The sequence below is a fragment of the Mesoplodon densirostris genome, chromosome 2 (assembly GCF_025265405.1).
Source record: "Mesoplodon densirostris isolate mMesDen1 chromosome 2, mMesDen1 primary haplotype, whole genome shotgun sequence".
Lineage (NCBI taxonomy): Eukaryota > Metazoa > Chordata > Mammalia > Artiodactyla > Ziphiidae > Mesoplodon > Mesoplodon densirostris.
This window is the reverse complement of record NC_082662.1, coordinates 34649649-34674649: the sequence shown is the minus strand read 5'-3', so window position 1 is coordinate 34674649 and position 25001 is coordinate 34649649. Positions and strand designations below refer to the sequence as shown.

Below are 25001 nucleotides of genomic sequence, written 5' to 3'. Positions count from 1 at the left end.
TGTTTAGTTTGTTGGGTCCAATTTAACCATTTCTTAGTGACTGAGATCCTTGTGGGGTATGTGTGTATATGTATTAAGGATACAAATTTTCATGGGCTTCTAGTAGCATATTTCTAACTCTGTTTTACCCACAAGCCCATGTTTAGTGCATAATTTTGCAAGATGTAAGGCTTTTAGCAATGCATATTGTTGTAAAAACTCCTGGATTTAAGTCTGTGGGTCACAATCAGAAAGGTTTGAAAGCCGCTGCCCTAGGAAACTCTTTTCTTGTGCTAATAATAATTTCTTACATTGCGTAGTACTTGACTGTCTGCCAAACATCCCTCTATAATGTGGCCTATGAAAAGTAAACTAGGGAAGGGATTGATTTCTTGTTGTTTTTAAACTATAGTAGGCAAGCATAATGGAACCAAAGAGAGGATGGACTTTGAAATTAGTCTTTAATTTTAGCCTTTCCATACGGTACTTGTATGCCCTTGAATGCTTTAATTAATCTTGTTTAACTTCAGAACCTCAGCTGTTTTTTTTTTTCCCAACCTAAATGGGAAATGCCAGAATTGTTGGGTGCTTTAAATCAAGTAATGAAGACAAAAGTGCCTTAGTAGGGGCACCGTGGATCTCATAAACAAAATGTTGAGCGGAACAAAGTGGACATAAAAGAGGACATGAGATATAATTTCATTTCTATAAAGTTCAAAACAGGCAAAACTAACCTAACAACAGTAGTCCACACAATGCTTACTCTTGGGTGGAGTAATGATTGGGAGAGGGCTCAAAGGAGTACTTCTTTTGGTGCTAGTAATGATCTCTTTCTTGGTTTGGAAACACATTGTAAAAGTTCATTGAGTTTCATACTTACGATTTATTTACTTTTTTAAAATAATGAGTTTCAGGGGCTTCCCTGGTGGCGCAGTGGTTGAGAGTCCGCCTGCCAATGCAGGCGACACGGGTTCGTGCCCCGGTCCGGGAAGATCCCACATGCCGCGGAGCGGCTAGGCCCGTGAGCTGTGGCCGCTGGGCCTGCGTGTCTGGAGCCTGTGCTCTGCAACGGGAGAGGCCACAGTGGTGAGAGGCCCGCATACCACCAAAAAAAAAAAAAAATACTGAAAATAATGAGTTTCAGGTGGACAGCATATTAATTCAACAGCTATGTATACTACAAAGTGATTACCACTACAAGTCTAGTTACCATTTGTCACCATACAGTTGGCCTCTTTCACCCATCTTGCACACACACACCCCGCAACTCGCTTCCCTTCTGGTAGCCACTGATCTGATCTCTGTATCTGTGAGTTTGTTTTTGTTTTAGTTTGTTTGTTCATTTGTTTTGTTTTTTTAGATTCCACATATGAGTAAAATCACATGGTAACTGTCTTTCTCCATCTGACTTATTCAAACTTAGCATAATACTTTCCAGGTCCATTTATGTTGTCACAATGGCCAGTTTTCTTTTTTTTATGGCTGAATCGTATTCCATTGTGTATATATACCACATCCTCTTTATCCATTCATCAACTTAGGTTGTTTCCATATCTTGGCTACTGTATGATGCATGTGCTTCTCAGTATGTGTATTATACTTTAACAAAAAGTTGTTTTTAAAGTATTTAGCACAGAACCTATCACATAGTTGGTTCCCTTCTCCTATGATGGTTCCATTTTTTTTCCCTAACTGTTCAGTTTCTTTGTTCTGTTATGGTTCTGTCTTCTAATTCCAATTTTATACCTAGGCATGTTTAATATCTACTGATGGCAGTTCTAATTGGCGTAGTTGAAGGAGTTTAGGTCATTCAGACAAGGTGAAATTGAATGTCTGACCACTGTGGTCTAGAAATAAGTCAGGAATATGAAGTTTGATTTCATGCTATTTTCTGATCTTTAGGTGATTTGATATTTTGCTTTTAAGTGAAAATTAAATGGAGATTTTTCAGATTTGTGTAATATGATTTTATCTGGTAGATCAGCTTTATTATTGAATTTTTTCATGGTGGGATATTGAACTTATTCTGTTATTTCTGGCACTTTTAATATAAGCCCACCATAGTGTAGCAGGCTTTGAAATGGTCACTACCACACCCTGTAACACCTTATATATTTTGCTTAGGTTCTTATCACTGACATTGAACCATACTTACTGTTTTTACCTTATTGTTTTTGTAATACAAGTAAAGAAATAGAACTTGTATATTTGGATATTTATGCAAGATCCTGTTACAAAAAACTTAGAACTGTTGAAAATTCAATTTTAAAAATTGATAAAGTTATTTTTTTCTGGTAGGCAATGCGTGGGATATAAAGTAAGCCTACCTGCCCTCAGGGAGGGCAGACTCCTCTAGGAGAGGTTTGTGAGGTAGGCAGAAAAATTTGTCTACATTTGTTTTTGTTCTTTTGGATGTTGGCCTTTGAGAGAAGGTTTCTGATAGAGATACTAGCAAGCCTCCAAGTTACAGAGAGTCGTGGTGATGATTGTATGGATGCCAGTGGAGCCAAGAGACAGAGAACTATGATTTCATCAGTGATCAGTAATACTACGAAGAGTTAAGGAAGTGGGGAAGTAATTTCTGTCTGTCGACACTTATTTATATTAATTCATTAACATAGAGAATGTCATTTAACCTTCACAAAGCCTTTGGAGTAGATACTACTATTTTTGCTTTAAAGATACAGAAATTGGGACTTCCCTGCTCGTCCAGTGGTTAAGAATCCTCCTTCCATGCAGGTTCAATCCCTGGTTGGAGAACTAAGATCCCACATACCACGGGGCAGCTAAGCCTGCGCACTCTAGAGCCCACGCGCCACAACTAGAGCACCTGCGTGCCACAACTACTGACCCATGTGCTCCGGAGCCTGTGCACTACAACTAGAGAGAAGCCCGTGTGCCGCAAAGAAAGATCCCACTGTGGCAACGAAGATCCCACGTGCCGCAACTAAGACCCGACACAGCCAAATAAATAAATAAATAAATAATTTAAAAATAAATTAAAAAATAAAGATACAGAAATTGAGGGCCAGAGACATTTAGTAACTTGTTCAAGTTTACATAGCTAGTGACAGAGTTGATATTCAAATCCAGAGCCCATCTGTACTACATGCTATATATAGATAGTAACATTATCCAAATAAAAGGATGTGTTTATCAGAAGATAATCTAGCTTGGAAACATGCTAAATGGGAGATCATAAAGAAAATTGATAGCAGGTTCCATCTAGGACCACCCAGGAAAGGGAATTCTGTGACTCAAGGACTTAGTTTCTTGAAAGTCCCTGTGAAGCAATTTGTGTTCCTGTTATGAGATGGTTGAATGGAGCTGTCAAACCCTGATGCAGGTCCACCTGTTGCTTTTTTTTTTAATAATTGTGTTAAAATATATATAACATAAAATTTATCATTTCAACCATTTTAAGGCATTAAGTACATTTACAGTGATGTATAGCCTTCACTGCTGTCCAACTCCAGAATTTTTTCATCATTTCAAACAGAAACTCTGTACACATTAAATCATTCCCCCCCTCTGCCCAGCCCCTGGTAACCTCTGTTCTACTTACTTTCTCTATGAATTTCCCTATTCTGGTTGTCAAGTATAAGTGAAATCAGACAGTAGTTATCCTTTTGTATTTGGCTTATTTTACTTAGCATAATATTTTCAAGATTGATCCATGTTGTAGCATGTATCAGAATTTTATTCCTTTTTATGGCTGAATAGTATTCCATTTTATGTATATGCCACATTTTGTTTATTTATTCATTTATTGGTGGACACTTGGAATTTTTCTACCCTTTCGCTATTGTGAATAAATGCTGCTATGAACATTAGTATACAGGTATCTGTTTTAGTCCCTGTTTTCAGTTCTTTTGGGTATATACCTAGGAGTGGAGTTACTGGGTCATATGGTAATTCATTTTTTTTCTACTAATTACTGTCATTTTCTCACAAATAGTAAACAATGAACAATTGTATGATTCATGGCTAGTTAGTAGCCAAGAGTTTAGGTCTACCTGAAGCTTCATTGAAAGCACTGGGAAATACAAAATAGCACCACGGGCCAAAAGGAAATTGGATTGGACCAGTTGTCCCTAAGATAGACCCTAATAATGTTGAGAGTAAAAGGATTCCATAATGTGAGGCAACACTGAATCACAGGCAAATTCTGGAATGCTTGAAAGGGCAGAAATCTTTGAAGGCAGACAAATCCAGCCTACCAGGGAATATGGGCCTGGAGGATCAAGCCTCACGACTCCACGAGCAATGACGTGCAGACACTCTGCAGTAGAAGTATTGATGGGTGGTAAGAAGTGTGGTGCCCGGGCATTACAGCAAGAGAATGGTCACCTTCAGAACCTTGAAAAGTACAGTAGTACAGCACAACAGCTGGCATACAGGGGCTGGCATTGAGTGAACAGGCAAGAAGAGTTACCAACTGGAGGAGGGGGAGAGGACAGGGGAGATGATAGAGCTGAGGGATTGTCAGCAATAGGAGACGGAGGGCAACCTGCAATTTCACTCATGCCTGACGTTGATGGCACGGGTTCTGGTTCCTTGCTGGATTCCATTCTGTCTACCCTCTTGAAAAAAACGATCCAGTGATGTCTGGGTAGTAACTTGTTCGCAAGGTAATTCTATTTTTAACTTCTTAAAGTTTTCCACAGCAGCTGCACCATTTTTTAGTCCCACTAGCAATTCACAAGGGCTCTAATTTCTCCACATCCTTGCCGACACTTATGATTTTTCTTTTTTTTTCTTCATAATAACCATCCCAATGGGTGTGAAGTGGTATCTCATTGTGACTTTCACTTGCACTTCCCTAAGGATTAATGATGTTGAGTATCTTTTCATGTGCTTATTGGCCATCTGTACAGATAAATGGAGAAATATCTCTTCAGGTCCTTTGCCCATTTTTCAGCTGGGTTGTTTGAGGTTTTTTTGTTATTGAATTGTAGGAGTTCTTTATAAATTCTAAATATTAGTCCCTTATCAGATAAACGATTTGCCAATATTTTCTCCCATTCTGTAGGTTTTCTTTTCATCCATGTGATAGTGCCCTTTGATGCACAAATTGTTTTTCATTTTGATGAAGTCCGATTTATCTTTTTTCTTTTGTTGCCTGTAATTTAGATGTCACATTCCAGAATCATTGCCAAATCCAGTGTCATGAAGATTCTCCTCTATGTTTTCTTCTAAGAGGTTTATAATTTTAGCTCTTAAGTTTTGGTCTTTGATGCATTTTGAGTTAGTTTTTGTATATGGTGTAAGATAAAGGTTCATCTTCATTCTTTGGCCTGAGGGTATCCAGTTTTCCTAGCATCATTTGTTGAAAAGAGTATCCTTTTCTCATTGAATGGTGTTGGCACCTTTGTCAAAAATCATTTGACTGTATGTATTAGGGTTTATTTCAGAGCTCTCTATTCCATTGGTCTGTATGCCTGTCCTTAACGCCAGTACCACATTGTCTCAATTACTGTAGCTTTGTAGGAGGTTTTGAAACCAGGAAGTGTGAGTCTTCCAACATTGTTCTTCATTTTCAAGATTGTTTAAGCTGTTTGAGATAGCATGTGAATTTTAGGGTGGCTTTTTCTATTTCTACAGAAAAGGGATTTTGATAGGGATTGTCTTGAGTCTGTAGATCACCTTGGGTAGTGTTGTCTTCTTAACATTAGTCTTCTAATTCATGAATGTAAATGTCTTTCTACTTCTTTCTTTAATTCTTTCAGTGCTGTTTGTAGTTTTCAGTGTGCAATACTTTAGTTTTGTGGCTGTTATCTTTCTCACAGTGAGTTAGTAGAGTAACGTTCTGGTTTATCCATTATTATTTCATGACCTGTTAATGCCCTGAAGAATCTGTTCTATTTTTAACGGAATCGGGGTTCTGAACTCAAAAAGCTGAGGGAAGGATCCTGGAAACTGGAAACCTAACTATATTACTGCCCTTGGGAAGCCCTTCTAGGTGTTCAGCCTGCTGGTTTCTTCTGATTAAAACCTAATTTCACTGCAGGTCTCCTTCGATCTATAGTAGTTCACATTTATAATTTTTTTTTTTAATCTTTTGCTTCTAGATGTCTCCATCTTGCTAAGGAGGAAATTCCTATTGGGTATAGCTGATGGTACCATGCAAAAATCAGATCCTCGAAAAAAAGGTCAGAACCTGGTCTTATATGTAATAGAAATGGAGAGTTACCTTCTATCAGGCTGTGTATGAGTGTATGTGTCACAAAAAGTTGTTTGAGTAAATTAAAAAATCTCACCCTTTCTTGCCAACTTACCCTGCAATTTTCACAAATCCTGCACGTCATTTATACAACTCTTTTATAGTTTGCAAAGTACTCTTCATGTAATTATCTCAAATAGTCTTTACTGTAAGCTTTTGAAAAGGGACTGTTGCTATTCCTCTTTTATGGAAACAATGAAGGGTTAAGAGACTTATTCCGAATGTTGTTACTGTAAACTGCAAGATTTAGTCCTGAATCTTTTGCTTCTAAATCTTACCCTTCTCACTACATCACAAGTTCATAATCATTATTTAGATTATTTAGTCCATATCGTTAGTCAGAATTTAGTAGATATGTAAGTATGGATGCTCTATGAACATTGGAAATAATATATGTAAAAGTTAAAATAATATATGAAAAAGTTAAAACCCCTTTATGGGTGTAAAATATATTTAATAAATCAGATCTTGATATTGAATGTTTAAATATAATCTTTGGGATGATACCAGACTCCTATTGTGTATATACCATTGTCTTATTATGGCAAATGAGGCCCTTTGTTTGCTGGTACTTAGCTTTGTATTCTCATCTTCCGCAGTTCCTGTCATTTGTCTCTGTAGCTTACCCTACCACTTTCCTTCTACAGCAGCTGCTGGCTGTTGTCCAAACACATGGTCTATTTCCATGTCTTAGTACCTTTATACTATATTCCCTTTGCCTCAAATGCCTATTCATCTTTCTTCTGACAATCCTAGCTCAACTTCATGTCCTCTGTGAAGCTTTCCTCCTCTCCCCAAGCAAAGTCAATCATTCCTTTCTCTTTTCTCAGAGCACTTTGTATAGCAAATCTCTCTTATAGCAAAAATCACATTGTATTATGATAGTGTATTTGAGTTGCTGTCTGTCCTCCTAATCTGTGAGTTCTTTGTGAGCATAGACTGGGACTTATTTATCTTCATGTTCTTAACACTCAGTGTTACTCCTAGGCTTAGCTATGTTTTGTTTAATGAATGAAATAGCAGCTTTCCTTAAAGGATCTGTACACTAATCTAAGTGGGAGACTGACTACGTAAGAAAATACTCAGAAGCTTATAACTATTTGTAAATGAATATAGTACATACTTGAAGTAGAATAGTGGAATGGTCACAGCCAGGCGGGGTTATTTAGGGAAAGATTCCTCTAGATCAGGGATCAGTAAACTATGGCCCATAGGCCAAATCCTGCTGGCTGCCTGTTTTTGTAAATAAAGGTTTACTGGAATATAGCCATGTTCATTTGTTAATGTGTATGGCTACTTTCATGATACAATGGCAGAGATGAGTAGTTGTAGCAGAAACCATATGTCCCATAAAACTGAAAATATTTACTATCTGGCTCTTTACAGAAAGTTTTCTACTCCCTGCTCTAGAAGATAGGTTTTGAATAGAGGTATGAAAAGAAGAGGAATGTGAATTGATGAAGCATGAGTGTGCATCATAATGCAACAAAAACAGCCATAGTAGTAGGAATGCCAAGTGGGAAAGTTTGACTGTAATCCAGTTTGTCAGAGAGAACTGTGTTGAAGAGATGAAATGTCAAGAATGCTTTGGATCGAGAAAGAGGAAACATAGAAATCTAATGAAAAGAAGTTGTCAAGTAAACACTCTGGGCCTATAGTAAGAAAGTTTCCTAAGTAGTAGTAGGGCATGATGATGATGATGATGAAGGAGAAGGAAGCAGCAGTACAAATTAATATTGATTGAGCATCCACTGTATGCCAGGTACTGTTCTATGTGCTTTATATGTACCCTAGTTAAACTTCTGCAACTGTATAAGCTAATTGCTGCTGTTGTCTTTATTTTGCAGATGAGGAAACTGAGGCACAGGGGATTAAACTTAGCCAAGGTTATACACCTAGTGAATGAGAGAACCAAATCTGAACCCAGGCAGTCTGTCTGCAGAGTCTTCATAGTAGAGTAGGGAAATCTGGGGATATTTGGTAAAAAACAACCATAAGCTTGGAGTAAGGTAACTAGTCTTAGTAATTAGGAAGTGTGCTCTCCCATCATAATAAAGAGAAAATGAACAGACTATAGAAGAATTATACTGGAAGGCAGAGGGTCCAATTAGAAGGGTGTACTATGGATTTGGCAGAATGGCAGGGAAAAAGAGGCAGATTCATTACATAGTGAGACACGTTATACCGTTAGTCATTGAGTTTAACCTTGGTGAGGCCAGAAGGCAGTTAACTTTCCTTGCACACATGAAAGCTGTCTTAAAATGCCTGAAGAGCTGGCTTACTCAGTTGAGATAGAGATTAGCAATGGTTTTCAAGGAGCTAGAGGGCATTCAACCTCCCCACAACAAGTATATTACAGTCAATTCAGTGCCCACTCTACACCTGAGGATATTAACAGCCGATGGAGGTGTCAAATCGTAACACACCATTGCCTCTCATTCTGTGTTGTTCCTGTAGGGGAACTTGTTCCTGTCCAACCCCCATCACTACTGTGATAAAGATTTACCCCCTTGGGCTTCCCTGGTGGCACAGTCATTGAGAATCTGCCTGCTGATGCAGGGGACACGGGTTCGTGCCCCGGTCCGGGAAGATCCCACATGCCGCGGAGCGGCTGGGCCCGTGAGCCATGGCCGCTGAGCCTGCGCGTCCGGAGCCTGTGCTCCGCAACGGGAGAGGCCACAGCAGTGAGAGGCCCACGTACTGCAAAAACAAACAAACAAACAAACAAAAAAAAAGATTTACCCCCTTGGACCACTTTGCAAAAATGTATGCATGTATGTATTAAAGTAATATATATGCAGTGTAAAAAAATTACCAGCAGAAGTATACCAAAGAGAAAGTTTCCCTCCCATCACCATCTTGCTCTCTAGAGAGGACCTCTATTAAAATTTGGATGTATGTGAAACTACTGTTATGGATGGAAGTGTTCTGGGATTCCCTCATGGTTGCTGAGATAGAAAAAGTATTGAGAATCACTTCCCTAAAGCCAAGGTCCACTGCCAAGAATGGAAGGAACTTCCGGGGGAGATGTGGGATCTTCATCACTAGAAGAGTAAGCAAAGACTTGGTAGGGATGTTAGAAAGAAGATGCAAGCGTTGGCTAGGGTTAGTGGAGTTAGAGGCAGGGAGAGGAGGAGGCATTGAGCTAAATGACTTTTAATATTCCTTTCAAACCTATAGTTCCATGTTCATACCAACAGACTGATTACCCCAACAGACTGAGTGGAGGACAAAGTGATAAGAGAAAATCCAAAATATAAAATCCAAATTTATAGAACAAGTTACTTTGCAGCAAACATTGAACTTATTTTTATAAAGATTTCTTTTAACTAACCATTTTGGTGTGTTCAAAATGTACTTAATTTTTTTATTAAAAATTCTGTTTACACTTAACCTTTCACAACTGTATTTACTGTGTAAAATGAAGGTGGCACACATTGTTCATTATTCCAAAGAAGGAAGATATTTCAAAGTATCTGCCAGGTTAAGCTGTGGTGCATAGGGAGGAAATAACTGAGCTGGGTCCCTAGTGCTACTTCCCCTTCAGACTCACAGTATAAAGGAAATTAAAGGGGACCTTAATGTCCCCTTTAATGAATAGCGAAGTTCAACCCCTTCCTTTTCCAAATGAGAAAAATAAAAACCAAAGACTATATCTTACCAGCTCAGAGTCTCACAATAGCCTAGCTGGACTCTCAAAGATTAGCGATAAAGTATATAAAGTGCCTGCCACAGTGCCAAGTATGTGGTAGATGAAGATGCAGAAGGGAAATAAGATCATGGTGATGGTACTGATATTGTTGTTATTTCTTCTGCCCCCCCATCACTCTTCTGTAAGCCTTCAGAGAGAAAATGGGTAATGTAGATATGTACACTGTCCATGCTGCAAACCTAAAGTTGCACAGTGTTGTAATAATGAAAGCAGGAGCTCCATACCCCCATAAAATTATAGGCTCTCAGATTTGGGCAGGACCTTTAAAGGTTACCTAGTCCAGCCTCCCTCCTCCTTCTCATGATTTAGTATTTCCACCAAGAGATTATCTTACTTCTACTTCTGTGCCCTCAATGATGGCAGATTCATACCTTCCCTTCCCAGAGGGTTCATCCCACTGTTGGATACCTCCGACTGCCAGCAAGTTCCTCCTAGTAATGAGCTGAAACCTGTCTACCTATAGCTTCCACCTACTGATCCTAGTTCTCTCCCTTGGGGTAATTGAACAAGCAAAGCAAATCTCTTCTCTACATGAGAATGCTCCAGATATTTGCAAACAACTTTCCTGTTTGTCCTGAGTCTTCTCTTCTCCTAGTTAAACCTCCTCAGTTTCTTAAACCTTCAGTATCCTTGTTGCTTTCCTTTAAATGAGATTGTATGCCTGTATCTTATTCAGATTCTAGGACCTCAGTTGGAACATAAAGCTCTACCTTCAAAGTGTTCTAACTGGCAGAGTAGGTGATCCCATACTGTCATCTGCTTCATTCCCAATATTGACTGGAATGACGATGGTGGTGATGATGGTGGCGCATTCTTTATTTCATGATATCAGATCCATATATGTCTGCCAGGAGGTATGATGTGACACCGTTGGTACCACTAAACTTCTTCCCTGTTCAAGAAACATGAGCCAGAAGCATTCTAAAAATGTTAGCTTTCTTCTGTGTCCTGGATCACACCTCCTGGAAAGGTTAACATTATACATAGTTGAAGTCTAGTAGGATTGCCTGTAAGACAAAGGGAATTATGGCTTTTCTGCATTTTCATTAGCCATTCATTGCTAGCAGTTTTGCTTGTTAAAGGAAATATTGATGTTCTCTGGGGTTCTTCTCTCTGTATGCAAGTGCAGAGATATATAATACTATAGAGGGAATGGGGGTAGGGATGATCGCTAAGAAGAAATCTGTTCCATCTTCTTTGTTCACATCTGCTACATGAACAAGACAGGATTTATTGCTCTCTTTGAGAAAGGGATTGCCTAGCTTGCTTCCTCTCCCCCTTCTTCTGGCACATCATCCCAGAGGAATATCACCATCTCAACACCCTTATCTCCGAATGGAGTAAAAGTAAATGAAGAAGAGCTGGAGGCAGAGAATCAGCTGAGAGGCACTAGGAATACTTTCTAACAAGAGGGCATGGCTAATCAGTGGCACAACCCAGACCAGTCCCTTTTCTGTCTCCTGCCTCCCCTGTAGCTTGTCCTCCGTGACCACAGTGGGACAGGTGTTCTGCTTCCAGCTTTTCTGTTTTGATCTCTGCTTATCAGCATAGGATTATGGTTTATTAAAACCACAGTTGCTCTCTACCACTGATGCAGTTCTGTCTTGTCTTAGTGGATTTTCAGAAGTACATTTGATTTTTCTATTTTCCAGTTTTCATTTCTGAGGGAAACATTCCTCCTTCCCTGTTCCCTTCTTCCCTTCCTGCCTATCCCCACTGTCTCATTAGTATGTGCATGTAAGCCTGCATTACTTCTTTTATATTTTCCAAGCTCTATGAATATTTGAAACATTGTACCTATGGACGTCCTCCACTTAATCTAGTTTTACCTCATTAAATCCCAGATATGCCTCATATTATTCAGCGTCCAGATCAAGCTCATAAGCATCAGTGCTTCAGTTTTACTGTAGTAAAATGGGTAGACTGTCCAAGCTGGGCTGTTTTATGTTAGAAGCATTTGTTAAGATTTATTTTTTGTTAGTTTTTTTGCTTTTGTTTTGTTTTGTTTTTGAGGAGAAGGCAGTGTAGTTAAGAACATAGTTCAGGTTCAAATCCTGGCCTTTCTACTGACTGTAACCTTTCAAAAAGTTATTCAACCTCTCTAAATATTATTTCCTCATTAGTAAAAAGGGGCAATGATACCATACTAGTCATACTAGTGAGGATTCAACAAGATGGTGTTATTGAAATACTTAGCACGATATCTGGTACATAGCAAACACTTAAAAATAAGAGCTATATAATGTTAATAATATTATGTCTGTTGTTAATATACAATGATAATTTACAACTAAGTTTTTTCTTAATAAATATATGAAGAATTTTTTTGACTTTTCCTTGCTTCGGGGGATGCTCTATTGTGATGTTTTATCACATTTTGAAAGGATGCTTCCATGGCCTTGTAGATTTTTCTACTACATGTTATCTTTCCCTCAAGTGTTTCCAGAAATACCAGAGTCTTTATGTTCTGTAGATTTGCACTACCCAATACAGTAGCCACTGGCCACATGTGTCTATTTAAGTTTAGGGAGCACTAAGTACAATTAAAAATGCAACTCTTTAGTCACACTAGCCATATTTCAAGTGCTGAATAGCCCCATGTGGCTAGTGGCTACCCGTTGGATGACACAGCTGTAGAACATTTCCATCATCACAGAAAGTTCTATTGGACAGCATTACTTTAGATATTACTTGAATATGCTCTTGTGCTCTTTTCTTAGAAATCAAAGAGGGTATATTTTCTAGAATTCCAGAGATTACTCTCTTAAATGTTTCAGTGCTCCAGACACATCCATTTTAAGGATTCAGGTTACTCTTCTTACTCCAGCCCCTTAGTGTCATTAACTGTCTTTTGGAATAAATACAGGCACCTTTACTTCTCCTGAGAAGAGTGCATTACCAAAGTTTTTAAAGGTCCCAGTCTGCAGTAAGAGGAGGCCAAAGGGAGAAAGGACAGAGCAGAAGTAATTCTAGCAAATTACTAGAGAATCCATATGTGAATATGAGAATGCATAGGGGCTAACTAGTAACAGGAGGTCTAATGTCCTATGTCCCTTTTGTAAGTACATACATTGTATTAGTCAGGATCTGAGCTTTTCCTCTGAGAAAGGTAGTAAACAGCAAGTTTTCCTTTAATGATCCCTGTTATCTTTATTATGCACTTTTAAAGCCATTTTTTCATTTGCTCTTCACAGCAACCTAGTGAAGCAAGTAGCATTGGGATGAGCATCCCTACTTTACTGATTTAGAAAAAACAGGTTCAATGCAATTAACAACTTGCCTAAAATCGTCAAGGGAAAATAGTCTTGCGATTCAAAACAGGATAAAATTTTAACTTCCAGTTTGGTTTTCTTTTGTTGTTCTTATTTTGTTATGCTATATTTTAACACCAGTCAGACTGTAGTAAAAGGAAGAGTGAAGATTCTTTAGGACAACTTGAAAACCGAATAGTGTTATATGAGGTACTCTCAAAGAACTGCTATAGCTTCATTTGTCCTATGACCATGTGTATTAGTGTGTTTGGACTGCCATAACAAAATACCACAAGTGGGATGGTTTAAACAACAGAAACTTATTTTCTCACAGTTCCTGAGGCTAGAAGTCCAAGATCAATATGCTAGCGGGGTTGGTTTCTGGTGAGACTTCCTTGCTCGGCTTATAGACAGAGCATCTTCTGGCTTTCTGGCTATGTCCTCACCTGACCATTTTCTCTGTATGTGTTGGTGGGGGGATGGTTGAGAGACAGAGACAGAGACCAGTCAATCTCTGGTACCACTGCTTCCTTTTCATTAGCACACCAGTCCTATCAGATTAGGGCCCCACCCTTATGACCTCATTTTACTTTAGTAACCTCCTTAAAAGTCCTGTCTCCAAATACAGTCACACTAGGGGATTAGGACTTCAATATACGAATTTGCGGGGGTGGTACGTAATTCAGTTTATAACGCCGTGTTAATGTATTTTTAGTATCTTTTCATTTTTTGGCCTAACCTGGTTAGTTGGAAATTTGGTATTTGCATGGGACCAAATGTGGCAAATATCTATATTTTTTATTTCTGTGAATATTGGGGCTTAGTTCAATTTAACCTGTGGTACTTACCATAAAGTACTATCCAACCCTGAGATATTCTAATAAGCAAAAACATTATACCTAAATGTCCTACTTTTCTTATAATGTAGTCCAATTTGTTAGTACCAGTAAAGTCTCAGTCCTTTACAGGGTAATAAGTGTCCCCCTTCCTCCCACCCCCATTTTACAGATGGAGAAATTAACATACAGAGAAACTGACTTGTCAGAGGTCAGAGCAAGGTATTGGTGGATCCAGGGGTAAATCCCAAACCTCTTAACTCCCTGACCAGTTTTTAGTCCATTGACTATGCAACCTAGCGGTAAGTATATTTTTACCCCATCCTGGAGGTAAGAGGGGTTAAGAGACTTGGCAAGGAGTGAATTTAAGGAATTCCTCACTACTAATTATGTCACTCGTTATCTTTTTCTTTTAACCATGATGTCTTTTTTGTCATTAGCATCAATTTTCAAGGTTGCGAAAGGAGGTTGGAAGTTTTGCTTTTTAAATACCTAAAAATATTTCTATAACGGTTCAGCCAGACTAGAGATTATTATTAAGAAAGGAAAGAAAGGAAAACTTATTATTTAATTAATTTGTTCTCTGTGTTAGGCACTGTGCTAGACACTTTGTATTATATTTCTTAAATGTCATTAAAACTTGTCATTTCTGGAAGGTATGCATTCTTGCCTTTTTTATAGTCACTTTTTTAATAGTATTAGTTGAATTTAGTAGAAAACTACCTTACAAACTTCAGGGTTTAGATTCTAAATAAAATTTTAGTATTGTAGAAACTAAGAACCTTATCAGAAATCTTTAAAGATAAGATCTCTTTGTGTTTAAGCACAGTTTTCTAGTTTATTGTGTCTTAACCCTTACTTGGTTTTTACTTAGGTGGGATGACTTGTTTTGTCCGAGATTAAATCAAGCTTGATCTTCCACTTGACACTAAAATCATATTTTCTGTAAAGCCTTTTCTTCTACCTCTACATCTGAAATAGTTAGAATTCTTTTAATTACTAAGCAGGTTGAACAACCAAGCCATGTGGAAAACAAGGGTTTAATGAGCCTCCAGAACCAAGATCCCATTGGCCATTAGTATATTCTCTTCTCCATCCCTCACCTCTGCTTCTTGCCCACTGGCTTCTTGCTTGTAGATCTGCTTTCTCAGATACAGTAAAAATTATAGCCACTGACATTGACCACATTTCACTTTTCTTATCATACCCTTTGCATGCCTTCTGCTGCAGCCACATTGAACTACAGTTGGACAACATGGCACAGTCCAATAGTAATACAATGTAAGTCACATATGTAATTTAGATTTTTCTAATAGCCACATTGAAAAAGGTGAAAAAATAAGGGGGGCTTTAATTTTAGTAATATATTTTATTTAATCTACTATATCTAAAATACTATTTTGACATGTAACCAATATAAAAATACATAATGAGCTATTTTATATTCCCTTTTTAATACTCAGTCTTCAGAATCTGGTATATGTTTTACAGTTACAGTAAATGTCAATTCAGACACTAAAGTTTTATCAGAAATACTTGATCTGTATTTAGATTTCAAAAAAATCTATAGTTGAAAAAATAGATTCTCATACCCAGTTTTGTTCCAAACATACTTAAAAAATCTTCCCAGTAACTGCACCAAATGTCAGTTTTGGGATTTAAGTTAATAAAAATTAAAACAAAATTATATTTACTTCCTTAATGACACTAGCCACATTTCAAGTGCTCAGCAGCTGCATATGGTGAGTGGCTACCATGTTGGACAGAGCAGGTCTGACATAGTGTTTCATGGCATCATTTCTTTCCTTACCTAAAATAATTATAAAAAATTTTAAACACAAATTCAGTTATGCTACCCTAATATCTTTTGTCTCTGTCAGCAATTTTTAAGCCTGATCAAGTTTGTAATCTTTATTCATGATTTAGAGAAGAATAAACATAGCAGTTTACTAGAAAGACTGGCGACATCAAACCAGGAGAAAATGCAAACACTTGGAGTGGGACACTGGCCAGTGTGACTAGAATGTAGTGGAAAAGGGAAAAGTCATAACAGACAAGATCACAGAAATGGCAGTAGCCAGATCCTGCCTAGCTTTGTAAGGCACCCTTCACTCAGTGGGAAGTTATTTGAGGTCCTTAAGCAGATAAATGACATTATCTGTCTTGTGTTTTAAAATGCTCACTCTGACTTTTCTGTGGAGAATAGGTTGGAATAGGGCAAGAGTAGAAGCAGGAATACAAGTTAGCAGGCTGTTGTAACGGTCCAGATAAGAGATAATAGTGACTTAAACTAGAGTGTTAATGGTGAAATTAAGAGCAGTGGATGGATTTGGGATATGGCCCAACAGAAACTACTGATGGATTGAATTTGAGTGTAGAGGAAATAGAGACATCAAGGATAATTTCAAGGATTTTTAGCTTGAGGAGCTAGGTGATGGAGATGCCATCTCCTGGTTTGGGGAAGACAAAAAGGAGAACAGCTTGGCAAGAGATAGGGTTCTGTTTCAGACATGTTAAATTTGAAATATCTGATTGATAATCATGAAGAGGTGGCCTAAAGGAAGTTGTACGTATATGTAAGCGTGGAATTCCAAGAAGAGGCCAGTGCTGGAAATACGAATTTGGAAGAAATCACAGTGGAGTGGTGAGCAGTAAAACCCTATTTGAATGAGGACATAATGTGAGGAAGTGAGGGGGCAATAACTTATTGCCTTTAAGACGACTCTTAATTTCCCATGAAGGAGAGCAGAGAAATTGAAAGATACAGCAGGCAGCATATATGTGGAATTAAGAGAAGGTTGTGGGAGAGCATGTTTGTTTGGGGTTTTTGTGTGTTTGTTTTGATAGGAGATGATGGAGCAGTAAGAATACTGATGCAAACGCTCTGTTAGAAGTGAAATACTTGCAAAGTCCTTAAGAGGATGAGAGGAAATGGGATCTGGAGAAAAATTGTAGGGTGGACTGTTGATTAAAAACAGAGATGCTTCATCCACAGCAGCAGAAGAAAAATCAGAAAGAATGATGAATAAGTAGATTCATTCCTTCACCAGATATTAACTGAGCACCTGCTTCTGTCTATCTTTGGGGATATACCACTAAACAAGATCAAGTCTGAATCTTCCTAAAATGAGTGGCATATAGAAGGTTCTTATCTATTATTTTTGTTTTCTCAATGAACGCTGAATTAACATCATCCCCTAAGAGTAAAGGTGAAGGAGGGAATATTTGTAGTATGAGGAGAGAGAAAAATATATGAATTTAGTTTTTTGGAAAGGAGAAAAGCAAACATAGTAGGGAAGTGTGGCTTGATTTCTGGACAGTGTTAAGTAAGTAGCATTTGAGAATTGTAGCCATGAGTTTAAGGTGAGACCAGTAAGCTTGCATTTGTTTTTCTTTAGCACTCGTGAGCAATTGGGCTAGGCATGATACAGGTGGATAAGTGGTTTTAACCAGAGTTAGGGTTGAGGCTTTACGAGGCAAGTTTCACCAAAAAAAAAAAAAAAAAAAAAAAAAAAGAGGTGAGAAAGAGTTAAGAGTATTTGCCATGGAGTGATTTTAGTGAGGAACCATGGAAACTGAGCTGGGTAAGAAGAGAAGTGAAAACATGATGGGTAAATAATGGTGAGAAAGTGGTGGGGTCAGTAGGTGAATCTAAATTTTCAAACAGGAAAAGGTATTTCCATTATAGAAGTAATACATACTCTGTATAGAAAATTTGAAAATATTTGAGGTTAGAAAGGGGAGAAAAACAGTACCACCATCCAAAGATAACCATTTGTTTATATTTGCTGCATTTACTTCTGTTTTTTCTTTTCCTGGAGATAACTTTTTAGGGTTGTGTTAAGTTTGCTAGACCTTCCATAACAAAGACTACAGATTGGATCATTTAAACAACAGAAATTTATTTTCTTAAAGTTCTGGAGGCTACAAGTCCAAGATCAGGGTTTCAGCAGGGTTGGTTTTTTCTCTTCAGCTTGTAAATGTCTGCCTTCTCCCTATGTCTACACGTAGTCTTTTCTCTATCATTGTCTCTGTCCAAATTTCCTCTTCTTATGAGGACACCAGTCATATTGGATTAGGGACCACCCTAAATTTAGATCTCATTTTAACTTAATTACTTCTTTATAGACCCTACCTCCAAATACAGTCACGTTCTGAGGTACTGAGGAATGAGGACTTCAATATGAATTTTGGGGGGGACACAATTCAGTCCATAACATAGGCGTTATTTGGTTTCAGTTTTTTACATAATTGTGATTATTCCTTGAACATAATTTTTGATCCCATATTTTACCAGATAATGTTATAACTTAAACATTTTCCCATTTTATTGTTTAGGCTTTGTAAAAATGTAACAGCTGCAAAATACTTTTGTCAAGTGACAGATGTATTGCAGTATCCTAATCAGTCTTCTGTTTTGAACATTTAGGTGCCCCCTCCACCCCATTTTTTTTGTTATTATAAACAGTATTAAAGCTTTTTAAATAAAACCTCTTTCTGTATTTTGGATTATTTCCTTAGACTAGAATCTCAGAAGTTGATTATTTTATTGCAACATACTGCTGAATTGGAGAAGTATTGAATCTTGTACTTTCTTTCTACATGACTGTTTTCTCTCTTCCTGCAGTAATAGACTGGAATGATGTTAGAAAACATAAATATGGTCACCTATCAGAGTCAGCATCCCAATATCAAGGTAAGAATAACTCTATTTAGCATGGAAAAATTTAATTTGACATCTCTTACCATAAAACCTTTGTTTTTAGAGGTCTGAGTGTACCAAGAACTCACTGGTTAAAGCACAAGCAAATATAGTTTGTAGAGGTACCTGTCAAACGCAATATGCTTTGTTTTGAGTGTGAAATCAGGAAATTTAGATTCTGAGTCCAGGCAATCTCAAATTAGCTTCATAGCTTTAGGAACAGTTGTTTAGCCTCTCTGGATTTCCATCATTTTTAAGAGTAAGGCAGAATTGGGTGGTGTACTTCCATAACTACTAGTAATGAACTGAGTATCTTTTAAAATGAGAGAATTGAACTACACAAACTCTCAAGCCCTCATTTTACCCCAGAACTTCACTGTTCTGTCATTTTGGTGTGTTTGTCATGATGACTTATGCTGTAACGTTTTTTTCTTTAATAGAAGCTACTGACATCCTGGAGCTAGGTAAGATATTTTTTGTGTGTTTCTGTTAAATATGGGGAATTACTAAGCCAGGGATTAGATTGTAACTAGGTAAAGAATTCCATGTGTCTCTGTCTCATGAACTAGTGAATCCTGTGCTCTTGTCTGCCTAATAAGCCCACGTAATTCATCTTTGCTGTCATGACAAACTCTCCTTATCAGGAGGCCACAGACCATGCTAACAAAAAGGGAGAGAGGTGGTTAATTACATGAGTACAAGAAGGAATGGGAACTGAACCAAACTGGAAGTTACTTCTTAATTCACTAAATCCAGAACTAAAACAAACCCCCATTGTCCATAAATCAGAATTTGTTGGGATTTTCCCGAAAGAAATTATTCATGAGATATATTGAACTGAAATTAAACCTAAAGATTTTCTAAATTTTTTAACTACATAAAAACTGAAATATTAAAATATCAAACAACAGGAGTCAGACTGATACTGCATTTGGTTTTCATCCCTGAATAGTGTACTTCCACACTAGGATTTTAGAAATGAAACTGATGTTAATATTTCTCAATCAGCTTTCAGGGTTCCTATATAAATGTCAGTCTTAACTTCTTAGAGTCATTTAAAATTCTGCATGTTCCTTAAATATTAATATCCTGATACCTTCATTAATTTTTGTTGAAGTATTGTTATATATTTTGTTATTGCAACTTCCTGTGTTCAGCCCTATTATTATCATTTTCTGTTTGCTCCCTCTTTCCTTTTCTTCCAGTAACATATTCCTTTCATTGCCCACTGACAAAGAAGGTAATGTAAAGTAGTAGAACACTGGACTAGGAAAGCCAACTTTGCCACTTAGTAACTTTGTGACACTAATCCTTGGTTTTCTGATTTGTAAATGGGGATAATAATCCCATTCTACCTACTTCACAGGGTTGTTAAGAAGATTACATGAGCTAATGGATGTGAAAACATCTTAAAAACTCAAATACTTTTCAACTTTGGAGGATTATTATTTTCATTTGTTCAGCGACTATCCTCAGACTTTAAGTCAAATCTTGTGACATTCTTTGAAGTGAAGCATTCTATGAATATGAGCTGAAGAAATGAATGAAATGAAATAATGCAGGTAAAGGGCCTGACACTTGATAAACAATAAATGATAGTCACTTTTTATTATTCCTTAAAACTTTGCTCAAGCTTTCTAAGGTACTGGTGTGTGGTAAAAAGCATGGACATAAGAATCAGACAGGCCTTGGTTCAAATTCCTTTTCCCCACTTACCAGTTTTGTGACTTCAGGAAAAATGCTTAATCTTTCTGAGCCTAAATAAAACCCATCTTACTTAAACCTACTTTTCAGGTTATAATTAACAGGGGAAATACTGAACATAGTATGGCATGGTGCAGGCAAACAGAAGGCACTCAGTGATAGCTGCTGCTGTTTGGGGGTTTGTTGCTAATGTGAACGATAATAACAATTCTAGTTCAGTGACATTTAAGGTATGTTGTGAGCAACCTGTTCTGTTGACAGGGAATTGTGAAAAGTGGATACTCAACTTAACATGAAGTACATTAAGTGATACTAAAATTTGAAAGTATGTCTTTCCTTGTGAGTGTAGAGGTAGCACAGCCAGGCATAGCCTCTGGTAAGTTAATTTTGCATATTTCATTTTGTCCATCAAGCATAGAGAGTAGTCCCAAATACCAAACTGAAAGATAATTCAGTAGATTTTTACAATCTCAGAGTTTGGAAGAGGCCTTAAAATAATCCAACTGGACGCAGCATTTCAAAATCCAGCATTTTGTATTTCTTGTAAAATGTCTTGTCTTAAACTCCCCAAGCAGCTCACTTCATATTTAGACAAATATTTATTGGGCCAAAATCTGTTTCTTTATCAATTCTGTTAGTCCTTCCTATAACTTTTAAAGCCTTACGGTATAGGTTTAGCCAGTTTTTCACTCACTGGCCTCTAGTTATTTGAAAGCAGCTCTAAGGACTGCTTTCTCACTGCCACTCTGTTACTTTTCCTAGTTCAAGCAACCATCACCTCACACCTAGATTATTAGAAAATCTTCCTAACTAGTCGTCTGCCTGCAGCCTTACCCTCCTCAAATCCATTCTTCACACTGCAGACAGAGTGACTCCTCCCACAAACCCTTTTGTGCTTCCTCTTCTCAGTAGTGTGGTATATGAGACTCTCCGAAACCTGAACACTGCTCTTATCGACAACCTCTTTTCTAAACTATCTTTATCTACCCAGTAGCCATACCAAAAGATTCAGGTTTAAAACTGCTTTTTCTCACTTCTGGGCCTCCATACATGCTTTTCTTTCTGTCTGAAACAACAACAACAAAAGAATTCCCTCTCTCTTTGGCTGACTCCCTGCTTATCCTTTTACACTTTAACCAGAAGCTTAGCGGTTACTTCCTGTGGGAATCCTTCCACAAACCTCCTATAGCACACTCCATCTCCAAGGGTAGCACTTATCCCAGTTTATTACAGCCGGCTGTTTAATCTCTATCCCTCAATAGATTGAAGCTCTATGAGGGCAAGAACAGTATTTTGATCATGGTTGTATCTCCAGCACAGTGCTTTGATACACAGTATAAATATTTGTTGGATGGATGGATGAAGAAATGGCTCTGAGACTTTGCTTTCTTATTCATGCTAAATGTTCATTATTCCTTCAGCTGGTCCTCATGTGACATGGTTTTGTGTCTCTTCATCACTTAGGTCACCATTTAGGCTTTGCTTTGTTCTATCCCTCTCAAAGTATAGTTCCCAGAACATTTAATTTCCCAGATGTGATGTGATGTTACTAGTCCAGAAAAGAGTAGGACTCTTACTGGTTTGCTTCTTTTCATTCACTCACTTTTCAAACTTTTATGGCGCCTCTATTAAGTTTCAGGCACTGGGTTAAACAGTGAAGATTTTTAAAGGTTCATAAAAGATACCCTCAATCCATAAAGAGCTTACATAAATAATTATGATAATATGATGTAGAGAGTATGGAAATAAAAGTGTGAATAGAATGTTACAGGAGGTTGGGAATGGTGGGATCTGTTTTGGGAAGACAGGTAAAGTAAAAAATCTTTTTTTGGCTTGGTGTTTTATCTTTAGATGATCCATTAAAAAAACGTCAAGCTATTGAACTAAAAGGCCTATGGACCGTGTTTTAAGAATGAACTACTGTGTATCTTATAAACTTAGCTTTGGACATTTTAGAATAACTGGGTTTTATTAGTGCTGGATATGCCAAAACTTAGTAATCATTTGAAAGTGCCAAGAAAACCTAGGGTTAAGGGTTATGAAAAGGACTTGCTCTATTTAAATTGATTGCAAAATTATATGAAACAAAGTGCTCCTGGTGCTGGAAGAGAGTAACTGATGAGAGGAACAGAATACAGAGTCTAGAAATAGATCCAAGTGTATATAAGAAATTCATGTATAATCAAGGTGACATTTCAAATCAGTCGGAGAAGATGATTTGTTCAGTAAGTGAAGTTGAAGCACATTTATTGAACAAAAGTGAAAAGGAAAGCTGCATCTTTGCCTCATTTGTCTCACAAAATAAATTCCAAATAGATCAAACATTTAAATGTAAAAAAATGAAACTAGAAATCCTAGAAGAAAGCATGGGTTACTATTTTTATAATACTGAAGTGAGGAAAGCATGATATGAAATCAAGAAGTCATAAAATGAAAGACTGAGAAATTTAAGGGCAAATCCTATCAGACTGAGACAAGTGTCTTCAAGATATATGACAAAGGACTAATATATCTTCAGTGTACAAAGAACTCTTAGAATCTGAGAAAACAAAAGAATACCTCAGTGAAAAATGGCAAAAACAGAATATAAACTAATAAGGCTAAAAAGATCTTCAACTGTATTAGTATAGTCAAAGAGTTGCAAATATAACTGTAACAGTGTTTTGTGTTTGCACTGATAAGATTATCAAAATTATAGAAATTGTTAAAACAGTTTTAGCAAGGATATAAGAAACATACTCTGATGCACTATTGGTAGGAATTCTGTTGTATCAAAACATAAAATGTGCATACTCCTTGACCATTAATCCCACTCTTAGGAATTTGCCCTAAGGACATAATCTTAAAGGTGTTAAAGATATGTACACAAAGATACACATCAAAAATTAGAAAACACTTAAATGACCATCAACAGTATTTAACAAATACTTTTGTTATGTAAATTGTGGTGCACATAAACAATGGAACACTTTTCAGGCAGTAATCTTGAGTCCAATTTCTGGTCTAAAGACTATGATTGTCTTTACTGCTCTTAAGAATTGGGGTTCCACACTTTAGGTGGAACAAAGTAGAGTTCTTGTAGAGGAATGTGGACAGAACAATAGCCAGCATGAATGGAGGTGCCTGACATAACCATGTTAAATTAGGAGCAGTTGAGGGATTTGGGACATATTTAGGGGATTAGATATATTATGTCTAGGACCAGTGGGTAAAGGTTAGAAGAAGGCAGACTTTGGCTGATTCTAACGGTTAAAATCTGTCCATTTGTGCTATTGAACCATAGCCAAATAATGAGTTTCTCATCATTGGAATTATTTAAGCAGAGGATAGAGGGACCATTCACATCTCAGCTTTTATATCACCTCATCAAGATGCCTTTCTTGACCATCCTGCTTAAAACAGCACACACACTCTCAGCACTCTTTTTCCCTCTTACCTTGCTTTATTTTTTCTTTATTTGAAAAGGGCCAGAAACTGTACAGTTATTATCTGGTGTCCCTGTTACCTTCTGGACCAATTGAATTGTATTTATTTGTTCATTTATTTATTGTCTCTCTTCCCCCTTAGAATGTAAGCTCCATGTGGGCAGAGATTTTGGCTGTTTTGTTCTTCACTGTATCACCTGTGCCTAGAACTGGGCTTGGCATATAGTAGTAGTTGCACAATAAATATTTGTTGAATGAATAAATATTAGAGAAAGGGATTAATGCATTCAGCTGGTGGATCTCTTGTGCTTTACATTTTAGGAGACTTCTAATTTTTTAAGGTACTTCTATGCAGTTTGTAAGTCTCTTCAGGGCAGGGATCTTATTTCCTAATAATAAATGTAACTATCATGTGGTATGTTTGTTATAGTTTATAAAACACTTTCATAAGCATTATTCAGCAATACAAATGAGATGACTGGCTTGCTCTCACCTGTAAGGTGTCAGCTCAGATGTTTCTGTGTAGAGCATCTGTCCATAACTTCACCAACTAAGATGGTTCCCAGTCTCTATCTGTCACATCGCATTATTTTATTTCCTTCAAGTACTTATCACTTATTACCTTATTTAGTTGTTTGTGTATTAATTGTCCCTCATCATGCACCAGAATGTAAATTGCATGAGGGTAGGGACCTCCTGCCTTATCCTAGTACTTAGAAAAAATGTCTGGCACATAGAGGATACTCAAACATCAGTTGAATGAATAATTGAAATCACTCTGTAAATTATAAAATATTAGTTAATAATGTTAATCTTCACAATAATCCTTGACCCAAGTATGGATTAGATTTCCCTGTTCTGCATTCTCAGGGCAACCTGTACTACCTCACTAACTTAAATTTATCTAATTGTGCCAGATTATTTGTGTTATTATTTATTTAATACTTCTGTTTATCTCTAAACTGCAGGCTCCATGAATTTTGGAACCATGTCTATCTTGTTCCCCTAACATTTAACACAGTGCTTTTGCACTTAGAAGGAGTTTAATAAATATTTATTGAATGAATGAGTGTGTGTACAATCTTGTGGGATATTGTCTCTGTCTTTCAGATGAGTAAACTGATGCTTGGAAGGATTAAGTAATTTATTCAAGATGGTTAGTTATAGAA

At 37.2% G+C, this 25001-nt stretch overlaps 1 protein-coding gene across 9 annotated transcripts in view; it reads left to right on the top strand.

The window, feature by feature from the left end:
• SCMH1 (Scm polycomb group protein homolog 1) overlaps positions 1-25001 on the top strand; it is a 193435-nt gene that overhangs the window by 33909 nt on the left and 134525 nt on the right. For 3 of the 9 annotated variants that reach the window (XM_060089628.1, XM_060089619.1, XM_060089625.1), the window contains exons 2-4: positions 6051-6131; positions 18629-18697; positions 19144-19167. In XM_060089628.1, the coding sequence (XP_059945611.1) occupies positions 6104-6131; positions 18629-18697; positions 19144-19167 (121 nt within the window). In that variant the 5' untranslated portion in view covers positions 6051-6103. Of the gene's footprint in view, positions 1-6048; positions 6132-14173; positions 14304-18628; positions 18698-19143; positions 19168-20069; positions 20266-25001 lie in introns of those variants that run through there. The other 6 variants (XM_060089626.1, XM_060089623.1, XM_060089620.1 and 3 more) reach the window with 5 other exon arrangements.